The 13,255-nt window shown below is 40.4% G+C and overlaps 1 protein-coding gene across 3 annotated transcripts in view; it reads left to right on the top strand.

Moving 5' to 3' along the window:
* The window catches only part of NALCN (sodium leak channel, non-selective), a 316,125-nt gene that overhangs the window by 280,496 nt on the left and 22,374 nt on the right, over window positions 1-13,255 (top strand). For all 3 annotated transcript variants that reach the window (XM_044250049.1, XM_044250048.1, XM_044250050.1), the window contains 3 exons: window positions 1,986-2,092; window positions 8,587-8,707; window positions 8,792-8,890. In XM_044250049.1, the coding sequence (XP_044105984.1) occupies window positions 1,986-2,092; window positions 8,587-8,707; window positions 8,792-8,890 (327 nt within the window). The remainder of the gene's footprint in view (window positions 1-1,985; window positions 2,093-8,586; window positions 8,708-8,791; window positions 8,891-13,255) is intronic.

Genomic DNA, 13,255 nt, shown 5'->3' with positions numbered 1-13,255 from the left:
AAGCGTATCGTGATTTTACACTATCTACTCATATACACAACAAGCTAGAGATAGAGGAACAAAGGTTAAATAACTTTCCCAAGTTCACCCCAAAATAAGTGAGGAAGGTATGACTCATGTCTAGGCAGCCTGGTTCCATGGTCCATGCTTTTAACTAAGATGCCAGGACACCTCACCCCATCAAAGGTGGGCTTTCGCGGGCTCAGAAAGGCACCCTGGAAGGAACCATGAGGCCAAATACATCAGGGGGCTCTCTCTGATCCAGCACCACACAGCCAATAGCAATAATGTTGTAGGTGAACATGTAAAGTTACTGTGAGATGATAAGTGCAGTATATTTTAACTGACAAAGTGGCCTATGGAAGGGTCAAAACTGTGCATCTCATACACACGCAGGGAAAAAAACTGGAAGGATATACACCCGAAGGTCAACTGTGTTTGTCTTTGGGTTATGGTAGGTAAGTTTCTCCATGCCTTTGAAGTTAAAGCAGTATTATTTGTATAAGAGGGCTGTTGTTTTAAGGGATGTCATTGGTAATCCAAAGGGAAATCATGTTGGTATTAACTAAACTGTTGGAAATAAGAATGGAAAGGAGGCCCAAGCAGGACAGGGGAAAGCCGTAGACGACTCTGAGACCTTTATGCCAAGATTGACAAGGTACTAGTCCATGGACAAAAATGGGGAAGGTTGGAGGAAACAAGGTTGAAGGTGACTTTAGCAGGTTAAAATTTGAAGTTCCATTGAAATAGTCAAGTGTATTCCTATACCCAGGAAAGGGGTTTAGGTTCAAAACATGAAAATCACAGCCAAAGAAAGACTCAAAGATAAGACAAAAAGAAGAATAAAGACAGAAAATGAGTGAAAAGCTTCTTATTCATGTTTTAAAATCTTCTAAAAACAATGCTATTAGAGACAAAACTCACAGACTACACAATTTGCCCTTTGGCACTTGCACAATTTGATAGTTTCTAGCGTAGTCAGAGCTGCATAATAGTCAGTCTTAGAACATTTTTATCACCTCAAAATGAAACATTGTCTTTGACCTTCCCCCTGTCTTTCCCCTCATCTCCCTGGTACTCCCATCCTCAAACAACCATGCACCTTCCCGTCCCTGTGAAGCTGTTTGCTTTGGACTTGTACATGCGTGTGGTCCCATAACATGTGGTCGTTAGTGCCTGCCTTCTTTCATTAGCACAGTTGACTCCAAAGTGCCTCCACATTGTGGCCTGTGTAAGCCCTTCCTTCCTTTCTAGGGTTGAACAGTATCCGTGATGGGGCTACACCATGTTTTGTTTATGTTTCATCCATTGATGAACACTTGGATCGTTTCTACCTTTTGACCATCGTAATTAAGCTATTTACAATAATAATGTCATAAACATTCATGGAACAGGTGTCCATGAAGATATCTGTGTTCATTTCTCGTGGGTAAAAACCTAGGGGTAGAATTGCTGGGTCCTTCAGTAAAGCTTCGTTCAGTCATTTGAGCACCTGCCACACTATTTTCCAAAGTGGTTGCACCATTTTCCCAACCTTCCAGCAGTGTGTGAGGCATGGGGGTATCAGGGGGATAAGGGGATACAGAGGATTCCAATTTCTGCACCTCCTTGTCGAAGCTCATTATCTGACTGATTTTGCTTATAGCCTACTTCCTGGATGGGAAGTGGTACCCCACTGAGGTTTATGATTTGCATTTCCTGGATGACTAATGACACGGAGCATCTTTCAATGTGCATATCGGCCCCTTGTATGTCTTCCTGAGAGGAATGTCTGTTTGGATCCTCTGCCTACTTGTGAATGTTTTCGGTGCAGATTTTCACTGCTCATCTCCGTAGTCCTTGTCCCCTGTTTGCTGGGGGGCTGCCCACATCCCTATTGTCACATAAAAACCTTTCCTATTCTAGGTTAAAAGTGTTTATCTTTGATCTTTTAGGAGTTCATTGTCTGACCAAGCGCCCTCTCTTTTTTTTTCCCCCTATTTTAGGAAGATTGTAATGGCATATTCAGAATTAATGTAAGTGTGTCCAAGAACTTAAATTTAAAACTAAGACCTGGAGAGAAAAAGCCTGGATTTTGGGTGCCCCGTGTTTGGTAAGCATAATTGAAAAGGATCCTAAAGAATGTTATATTTGTCAGTATAAGGTTTTGAATCAATACAATATGGCATGAAAAGGAATTTCGCTGGAGGTGCCAAGATGATTTTAGGGAATACAAGGCAAAGCACGGAATTACCACAAGATGCAAAAATACAGTAAATGAGCAAGCAAGTGGCACCCTGAGTCCTGTGTTGTTTCAAGAAACTAATGGATTATCATCCCAGTATTTTTCTAATACTTTGAGGTACTTATCTCGATTCATATGGCATTGGAAATTAGTGAGGCTTAAAAGACAAGGATTTTCTATGAAATTAAAACTAAACTTGTCCTGCATTTATATCTTTAAGGGAGAATCTGATAACCTTGTAACAGTTGTAGAGAAGCGCAGATCATAAAGCTATTTCAATTTCAAAACGCATTTTCATTGAAGGATTTCCATTATGGAAACACTGGAAAGGAGTAATCAGGAACATGATTTTATCTCACTTTCTCTTTAAAATTCATTTTTTTTTTGAAAATGTGTTTTCAAAGCATTTACATCAAAGCTGGAAATGCCCAGTACCTTTTTTCTCATCCAGTTTACTAATGACCATGGATGAAATCTCTCGGTAAGCTTCGTTGATGAACCGAGTGTCCTATTAACTTCATTTGTCCTTTTAAGTAGTCATCTGTTTTCTTTTTATTTCATTGTATCTTTTAGAATAACAAGTGAACCATAGCCACGACTCCTTTTGTCACAATTGATGTGTTCTACTGAACGTCAAAACTCTCTCAAAGAAATTGCATTTCACCCAGTTGTACCCTTAGGACTCACTGTTACCAGCTTTGGCATTTCTCTAATGTAAAATTCACTTTTATAAACAGTTCAGTACAATTTATACTTGTTTTAATTTTTTTTAAATACCGAAGAATTATGAAAAGAGAAAAAAAGATGAATTTGGATGTGTGGCTTGACTTGGAGAGGGAAGTACATAGCACATGGCTATATATCCTTATCCCAGTGCTTACTAGAAAAGCCGTCTAATTTACATTGAAATAAAATATTAAAGAAGCATAAAGAGTTTATTTTTTGTAAGGTGAAAATGTCTTATTACACCATAAATAATTTATTCATATCAAGACATCAAATGAGATTTTTTTTTCCTACTGTTTTGGAATTTTGGCAAAAGCCTCAAAGCTGAGTTCATTAAGAGATAAAGTTCTATTACATTCTGAAGAGAGCAACATGCTGATCCCAGCAGCACTGACTAAAAGATTGTCCTCTGCCAGCTCCTGTAAACCAAAACACTACGCTCAAAGATAGGGTCATGGAAGTGAATGAATTCAGTAGACAGTGCTGTGGCTTCTCTTCCTTCAGTGTGGGAGGAGGTCAGGGACGCTTGTCTCCCCAGCCAATGGAGGTCCCCCATGGGGACTGGATCATGTCAGAGACGGGGAAAGTGAGGGGAGGTGCTAGTGTAGGCAAGCTGCCCCTCACCAAATGACAGGGCAGGGTTATCAGGAGTTCCTGGAGACCCCGAGGCATCATGGCCAGGGGCCACCTGATCTGCACCATCTTGATGGAGCTCTGCTGCAAAGGGCTATGTGTTCCCATCAGAGGAGCTGTGGGTAGGTTTCCAGGAATGAGAACTGAGGAATTACCTAAAGATGACCCTCAGCAAGAACGACAAAATGGGGCACCCTCATACAGGGGAATGCTTCAAAATATAGTGTATTAATAGAAAATTTAGGTATAGTAGAGCCAACTGATCAAGAGACAATTACCACTGAAGGGCTAGTTTGTTATTCATAGTTCCCAAGAGGATGGGCCATTGGGCGGGGGGAAGTCACACAAGGAAGCACCAGGGTTAGTCATGGGCCACAGGGGAACCATGGACCAGAGGCTTTATTACGGTTTCCCTGAGTTGGAATGGGTGAGTCAGGGCAAGCAGGCTTAGGATTGGCTTGATGAGGCCCTTTGGTGGGCTCTGGGTCATGGGGGCTGTCCCCAGTGGTCTGGTGGCTGGTGGTTAGGGCAGGTGGATGGCAGGCTAGAGTGTGGAAGCCTGATAAAGGAGGTAGTTGGGTCTGTGGACTTTGGGTTGGTTGGTCTGAATTTGAAAAGCAAACCCTAAAAACAACTCCTCCCACAGAGGTGGGAGGGTGAGGAGGAGGCTGGAGGCCAAGGCAGGGTGATTCAAGCATTTTATTGAGTCATCCAGAGCAAAGTGTGTCCATCATAGGCAGGTAGAAGAGATGTTGTGTTAAAGTATCAAGTTTACAGAAGGTAGGAACATGGCAGACAATACACTTCATGAGATGAACAGCTACTGGGACCAGAGCAGTCATGGCTGGCATCTGCCCGTGTAAAATACATGCACTTGAACTCCATTCTAAGTCATCACACCTCCATCTTGTAAGAATCAGATGGGGGCCTTGAGGGGAGGAGGGAAGAGAGAGGCCAGAGCTCTCCTTCCCTCCTCAAGCCGCAGATCAGGGGGAGCGGTTAAGGAAGGGGTTCTTATACAAGTCATGAGAACAAAGGTCTGATGTAGAACGGAGTGGGCTTTCTAGAATGAGACTCATCTACTATAACTGAAAGTGACCAAAAAGCTTTGGGATCTCCACAATGTAAGGAAGAGAGCTAGAACCCTCTGGAAGGCAGTGTTGGGAGAAAAGTAAACCTGTTCCCAACTGAACCCTCCAATATTCAGCCTGTTCCATAAAACCAGCTACCTGTGATTTTAAGGGTTCGAATGAACTGACATGCATTGTTTCATATAAGGTATTACTAGGGGTTTCTTGTTGGACAGCATTTTAAAAGCATAAGCCGATAGACGGGGCATCCCTTGAACACCATTACAGTAGGGCTGGCCTGTCTGTTCCTTGGGTTAGTTTTAGGGAAATAAAAATCTTCTGTCAAATGAATGTCAACCATAACCACACTAATTTTCACATTCTCCTTCTTTAGTAAGCTCATCAAGAGTTAGAAGCTGAAATGCTATGATTTTATATTGACAAATTTATGACTAAAAAAAATAACTTCTATCTGGGGAATTAGCATTGGGGAATTCTTTGATAATTATCATTAAGAAGGGCATAAATATGCACTACCTAATTCAGGAGACAGTTGGGCTTCTCTATGCTGTGTTCAGATGAATGCATTCATTTTATTCTGAATTACTCAGACTTGATGAGATAAAAATTACCTTGGTAAAAAGTATAAAATATATATATGTTATAAATACTGTGTGTTTTGTTTTAAGCAGAGGTTTAGGACATAGGAAAATGAAACACATCAGAGCAATATCAAAAATAAGTACTTAGTTGTTGTTTTTCTAAAGATTTTATTTATTTACTTGACAGAATGAGAGAACACAAGCAGAGGGAGGGGCAGAGGGAGAGGGAGAAACAGACTCCCCACCGAGCAGGAACCCCGATATTGGGACTCAATCCCAGGACCCTGGGATCAAGACCTGAACCAAAGGCAGACGCTTAACCATCTGAGCCACCCAGGCGCCCCAGTCCTCAGTTTCAGTAAATGTATTTATTGAGTGCTAACTGATCTCCAGACAGTATTCTGTCACTGGAGACAAGCTGTGGCCCCCAACCCCAGGATCTTGAAGTGTCGTGGAGAACAGAAATTAATATTACAAATAATGTAATGCAGTATGTTAAAGGCTTTGATGCTACAGAAGTAAGCCCCTGAGCTCACTGGAAGCTTACCTAGAGTTTACCCCCTCGGTAACTTTATCATACCATGATACATTCTAGGCAGAAGAAGATCAGATTCTGTAGAGGCTACAGCTCAAACAATTTGAGCATGTTCCTTAAGGAAAGACTTTAAATCTACCTTACTTTTGTTTTTGTTTTTAAGATTTATTCCTTCATTTAAGAGAGAGAACGTGCGTGAGGAGGGGGAGAGGTAGAGGGAGAAGGAGACAAGCAGACTCCCCAAGCGGAGCCCAGTGTGGGGTTCCGTCTCACGACCCTGAGACCGTAATGGAAGCTGAGATTAAGAGTGAGACGCTAAACTGACTGAGCCATCCAGACACCCCTTCCTTACTTTTTAAACAGAAACATGGTACTTCCAGGGTCTTGGAAGGGGCCATTTTGGACGATGTCATCCCCCGCATTTCTTCACCTAAGGTCACAGGTTGAGCTGGTCTCCTCCCAAGGGTCCAGTTCTTCCCAGAGGAAGAGACTCCTCCTTATCATGACCTTGGGGCCTTGGAGCACTTCTCACTGGGAGGTAGAAGATTAACGGAATTGTGAGGTTAGAACCCATATCTTAGTTTTCTGAATTGGGTAGACAAGATTATAATATTTTTTAAATAAACCAGAAAAGATTATATCTAAACAGGCTTCCAAATCAAGAAAGGACAACAGGAAAATGGACAACAAAGGATTGTGTTTGGGATTTACTGAAGTTCTCTGTAGTTATAGGTAAAGTTTTCAACTTTCCAATTTTAGTAACATGAACAAAGCATACACGAACATCTTAGATGATCAAAATGGATACTTATGTTTTTAATATGATGTATTCTTCCAACTATGTAAGTCTATGAGCCTCCATTTTCTTTTTCTTGGTTTAGCCTAAAAGTGTATTTTTAACATATTCTAACTTCTAAAAGATGTGGAACATGAAAGTACTTAGGGTTGCTGCAAATTCAGCTAAAAAAGCACTTTCACATAAAGAAAATGGATGGGTAAGAAAGTTCAACATCAGATCTGAGAGCTGGCTTGCTTGGCTTAAAAAAAAAGTCCTTATTCAAGAAAACTGTGGCATCTGCAGAATCCTTACGGCTTCTCTCTGCTGTAAAATGTATTAAATTTAATTGAAACCCCCAAAGGAAAGGAGTTTGGAAAATCAAGAGGATATGCTTGTACTTTCATACTTAAAAAAATATAAATCAGAATCCCAAAATAGGAATTTCTGAGTGGGGCTTTTGCACTATGTGCAAAACATTTCTACCAATCAGCCATAAACCTTTAGGAGCCTGGCAGTTTAGCTGTACAGTTTTATGTATTTAGTGTTTTAAAATACTTTAAAAAAACACACACACACTTAGAAAGGTGCAATGCATGATTGTTTCTATGATTTTAAAAATATATATAAAAGGTGATAGAAAATATTAGCCCAGGTTTTCCCCAGAGTGTTGCCTTTTATGAAGGTTAAATTTTGATAAATGAACTAGCAGGAAAAAGAAATAATCAAACTATAATTTGGCTAGGCTTCTGTAGGCTTACTCTTCTTAATAGTGCCAGGCCCAGTTCTCCATCACATTCAGGAAATACAGTGGTTGTTGTGATTTTCTGGTGTGTAGCTGTCTAGATCTTGTAATTATTTGCAGTAGTCTGATAAGGGGTGGGGGGAAGGAAAACACTGAAATCTTTCTACTGACGACAAGAATGTTAGCCAAGACCCATAATGACTAAGGGAGATGTAGAATATAGAAAAGATCACTTTTGTTCATGGGAAGAAAAAAATAAAATGTCAGAAAAACAAACAATGAACCATCCCCCTCTCCAAAAAAAAGTAATAGTGGAGACAGAGTGCTTTAGAAATCAGGAATCAACTGTATAGTAGATAGCATGCTGCAGCCCTGGGGTCTACAAGAAGTCTCTGTTGAGATCACCCAGAGGTAATGGGAGAAAAATCCCACTGGGATAGAATGTTCTGGAAACATCTAGGCTACAAGCAAACACCTCTTTCCACTCAGTGACCTCTAAATGCGTCAGTACTTTACAGTGTGATATTCCCATGATGTCAAGAATTAAGGAAAGTGGCTAGATTCTATTCTTTTTGCACTTTCTGTATTAATATCAGGAATTATAATTTATACCTTTAGAACAATTTTCATTTATAAAACTATTGCAAAATTCACACCCAGGGCACCTGGGTGGCTTATTCAGTTGAGTCTCAGATTCTTGGTTCCAGCTCAGGTCATGGTCTCATCAGGGTCGTGAGTCAGAGCCCCGTGTGAGGCCCCACGCTCAGTGAGAAGTCTGCTTGAGATTCTCACTCCCTGTCTCCCTCTGCCCACCCCCACCCCCACCAAAGTCTCTATCTCTTTCTCTCTCTCTAAAATAAATAAATCTTTAAAAAAAAAAAAAATTCACACCTAGACTCCAGGGCCCCTTCGTGTCCCATGCAGTTTGTAGCTAGAAAGTGTGTTTCCAACTCTTGGTATAATCAGGACGAGCCAGAAACTTCACAGAACATCTAGAGCTCAAAGTTGAGTTGTGTTGCCTTTTGTTGTCGCCCCCTAAGAATGCCCCATTACTACCTAATAATTCATTACATTTTAAGAAATGATGAGACATTCATGCATTTTTATGATGGAGCAAATGAATGCAGGGAGCCCACCTTCCAAATGGTAAACATATCACCCCCCCACCCTCTCACCCCCCCAACCCAGGACCCAGGACCGGAAAGAGCTACAGGATATTTGCCCTAGGGTGCTTCTCCTCTGAAGTTCACAGCACACTCCTCTTTCTGGCTTGCAGGGCAAATCCTCGGAATTTTAATTTCGACAATGTGGGAAATGCTATGCTGGCGTTGTTTGAAGTGCTCTCCCTGAAAGGCTGGGTGGAAGTGAGGGATGTTATTATTCATCGTGTGGGGCCGGTAAGCAAGCACATGGACTCCTTTGAATGCCCAACAGCTGCTTTCCTCTGCTTTGATGAATAACCGTATTTTTCATTTATACAGATGCATGGGATCTATATTCATGTTTTTGTATTCCTGGGCTGCATGATTGGACTGACCCTTTTTGTTGGAGTAGTTATTGCTAATTTCAATGAAAACAAGGTAAGCATCCTTGGTCTGAATACCGCCGAGTTTATTCTGTTCTAGCCACTTGCTTGGAGCTCTCTTTTTCTCCCCGCGGCATGAAGTCGCATTCACCTGTGGTGTGACTGATGTAAATAATCTCTGTAACTATTTTACGAGCTACCTCATCGCTGCCCTTCAGGCACGTTATTGAAGAGCGCGGATCTCTTGCTAAAATTCCCCTTTTGGTAATGGCGTCATTAATTCGCTGGCAACTGAAAGGCACATCTCCTATTGTTCAAACGGAAGGAGGTGCCACGAGTTACGAAAACACAAGGATGAACTCAGGCACCTGCTGATTGCAGGTGATATTACTTTCACACGATGTAAATTGGATGCTTCTTTGTAACTCCAGAGGTGAACTCAGCGTTTTGATGGGGTTGGGCGTGCAGTAGAAAATGTTCCATCCTAATTCACTGAATAAAAAGAAGATTTTCTAATTCAACAGAAAAACTTTATGTACTTTATGAACTCGGGAAGCATGCTGAGATCATAACAGCTCTAACGATCAGTACAAGAGCTCCCAAATAGAAAAACACCGAGCATAGTTTCCTGCCAAAAAGTGAGTTTGGGGGAGAGAGTTCGACCTGGTTCTTCTGGACAAGGCTGACATGCCCTCTGTTATGTAAGGGTCGGTCTTCTGAGTCCTAATAATGGAGGTGCACACAGATTTGAGCACTGACTCCGCACTTGGGTTTACATACTCTGCTTTCAATTCACATGACTCTGAAATGCACAGTGGAAGAGAAAACAGCTTACAAAGGTGGCATAACTTGTCTGGGGCTTTTAAGGCGTAGAAAACCCAGGCCAGAATTCAGAAGTGGTGCTGACTCTGCAGAGTCTGAGAGTCTTTCAGTTCAAGAGGGTAAAAATGGGGGCGCCTCGGTGGTTAGGCAGCTGCCTTTGGCTCAGGTCATGATGGTGGAGTCCCGGGATCGAGTCCCATATCAGACTCCCTGCTCGGTGGGGAGTCTGCTTCTCCCTCTAACCTCTCCCCCTTCATGCTCATTTTCTCTCTCTCAAATAAATAAGTAAAATCTTAAAAAAAAAAAGAGGGTTAAAATGGTGACCCCCTGCAGTGAGTGAAAGCAGGATGTGCTCGCAGCCCCGTTCTGCCCCTGGGATTCAGGGCCAGGACCAACGACTGTATCATTAACGGCCCCCCAGGCCCCACGTGCCTGGTTCCAGATACTCAGTCAATTACCGCCTTTGACATGCGCTAACGAGGACATCATTTCCTCCTGGCTTTCAAAGGGTGGGACTCAAAAATCCCCACTTTGGGCCCCAACACTACTTCTGCTCACAGAAACATGGGATTTTAGAGTAAGAAAGAAGGATAGAGAGAGATCATATTGCCCAGCCCCCTATTTTACTGGAACACATTCATAAATGAGTGTCTTTAAGCCCTGCTGTGTGTTCAATTTCATACCATGCAAAAAAGGAAAAAGGTAGGTCTAGAGCCTTGTGCTGGAACAGACGTGGGGATCCCCCAGTGAGAGCAGAAGCCAGTCAGTCCATTAACAGAGAGCTTGGGCTCAGCTGGCCCAGAACACCTGGTTTCTGGAGAATCAGGTTCTGATTTCAGGAGAGTCAAACCAGCGACATAAATGCAGCAACATAAGATGTTCAACCCCTAGAGACAAATGTATAATCAATCACAGCCCTTGAACTTAGAGGATTGGCTGAAGTAAGCAGAGTATCAGGAGGCTGACTCCCAGCGCTGGTTGTATTTCTGCTCTGAGGGAAGAAAGAAGCATCTTGGCTTGGGTAAGGGGAGCGTGGCCACAAGCTCAGGTGGGTGCTTAGAGAAAGAGGAAAAATAGAAGAACTCATGTTAACAGATGTAACAAACTTGGTTATTTAATTGGACATCCAAATTTCTGAGTTAAATGAACTATTCAGAAGAGATTTTTTTTTTCCTGTAAGCTTTTCTGAGGGAAGCATGTGAGCTGCTGTATAAGAGCATTTATTCCTTAACCATTCAGTCATTCGGCAGATTTCTTTGAGCATCTACTGGTGCCAGACATGCTCTTGACCCTAGGGCCACAAGGAGCTAAACACACAAACTACACACTAAACACATCAAGATTTCTGCCCTCATTGAGCTCCCATTCTAATGGTCATACCCAAAAGTATGTAAGCAGATTTCCAAATATATAGACACTGGGGAAATATAAAGATATGAGAAATAAGGCAAGCTTTGGGGGCAATGTTTTCACAACTCAGAATTACACAAAATTATATCTTCCTTAGAAAATGGAACCCTGTCTGAAAAGTTCAAAGTAGGGGTGCCTGCGTGGCTCAGTGGGTTAAAGCCTCTGGCTTCGGCTCAGGTCATGATCCCAGGGTCCTGGGATCGAGCCCCACATCGGGCTCCCTGCTCAGCGGGGAGCCTGCTTCCCCCTCTCTCTCTGCCTGCCTCTCTGCCTACTTGTGATCTCTGTCTGTCAAATAAATAAATAAAATCTAAAAAAAAATTTTTAAAAAATAAAAATAAAAATTTCAAAGTCTGTACTAGTAACATATGCATTTTTAATTTCTCCATTATAAAAATTTGATTAATAAACTTAATTTCACAATGATAAACTTTCAGAGGTTTTCAGATATTAATGATCAGATGATACCACCACGCTTATTATTTCTTTTGGATCATTTCAGAATTCAACTTTCTAAAATAATTTGTTTTGTATAATAAAGGAATAATATGAATGTGTATTGCACCCAGAGAACCCAGAGTATTTGTTTGCTGTTAGTGAGAAAAATGGCTTAGCAATACTAATATCAGAAAAATTAATTTAAAACAAATATCAGGAGCTCCTGGGTGGCTCAGTCCTTAAACATCTGCCTTGGGCTCGGGTCATTATCCCAGAGTCCTGGGATCCAGCCCTGTGTCGGGCTCCCTGCTCTGCAGGAAGCCTGCTTCTCCCTCTCCTTCTGCTGCTCCCTTGCTTGTGTTCCCTTTCTCGTTGTGTCTCTGTCACATAAATAAATAAAATATTTTTAAATAAATAAATATAAACAAAACAAATATCATCATTAGGATTAAACAGTGTAATTAAATAATTGCGAAAGAAACTAATAACTAGCAAAGTATAGAACTCCTGAACCATAAAATATATGAGCAAAAACAAACCAAGTTATTTTAAAAAGCTAGCAAGTCCAAAGTCATAGTGAAAGATAATAACATATTTCTCTAAGAAATTCATAGACAGAAAAAAATTATGAGATTTGATACAATAAAAACATTTGATCTATTGGACATAAAAAGAACCTTAACCCCAATCATTTTCAATTATAAAAGTGTACCTCTACGAGTTCGTAAATTAATAGTGGCCAAAAAATTGATAATGTACAGAATGCGTGATCTATAATAATAAAAAAAGATAACAAAATTCCCTCATAAGTTGAAGATGTTAAGACAACATTCTAAATAACTTATGAGTCACTGAGGAAATCAGAATAGAAAAACAAGACATTTAGATAAATCATTTATAAAAATCATAGATGAAAGCTCACAAGATACAGATAAATCAGTAGTTAGAGGGAATTTATGACTATATGTGTACATTCAAAAAATCAAAGATTAAATAGTAATATGTCAAATACCCAAATCAATAAATTTATAAAAACAACAAAGTAAAATGGAGGAAAGTAATAAAGATAAGGAAAAAATAATAATACAGAAAACAAAGATACTATAAAAGAGTCAAGAATGACAAAAACAGATTCTTTAAAAAAATTAAATTGATAAACCTCTCTCAAAGTCGAGCATGAACAAAAAAAGTGGAAAAGGAACATAAACAAGCTACAGTGAGTCAAACAGGATAGGTAATGATAGAGAGACAGAAAGTTAAAGTTACAGAATAAAACTGAAAGCCCCAGGATGGATCGGTATATATAAAACAGAAGTAGCACAATAAATCCATGAAGATGAGACCATCAACAAATGACCCTGGGGTCACTGGGGGTCTAGATAGAAGAAACTAAACAGAGATCTCTACCTCACAGCAAATTCAGAAAGGAATTCCAGGAGAATGAAAGACGTAGTTATGAAAAACCATTTTTCAACCATGTAGAGTTTATTTTTGACCCTGCAGGTATCCCAGTTGTGGATTTCTTGACTTTCACTACAAATTGGAATCCAAAAAGAAAGAAATTTATAGATTAGATTACATTAAAATGAAGTTTCTGAGAGATAAGAGACATGATAAGCAAAAAAAAAATTTTTTTTAAAGCAAGCTAAGACTAAGAGGAAATACTTGCAACTCATATAACTGACAAAAGATTAATATCTAGAATATATCAAGAATTTCTATAAAACATCTAAAAGTAAATATCCAAATA

This window comes from Neovison vison, chromosome 5, assembly GCF_020171115.1.
Source record: "Neovison vison isolate M4711 chromosome 5, ASM_NN_V1, whole genome shotgun sequence".
NCBI lineage: Eukaryota > Metazoa > Chordata > Mammalia > Carnivora > Mustelidae > Neogale > Neogale vison.
This window is presented reverse-complemented; position numbering and strand designations above follow the sequence as displayed.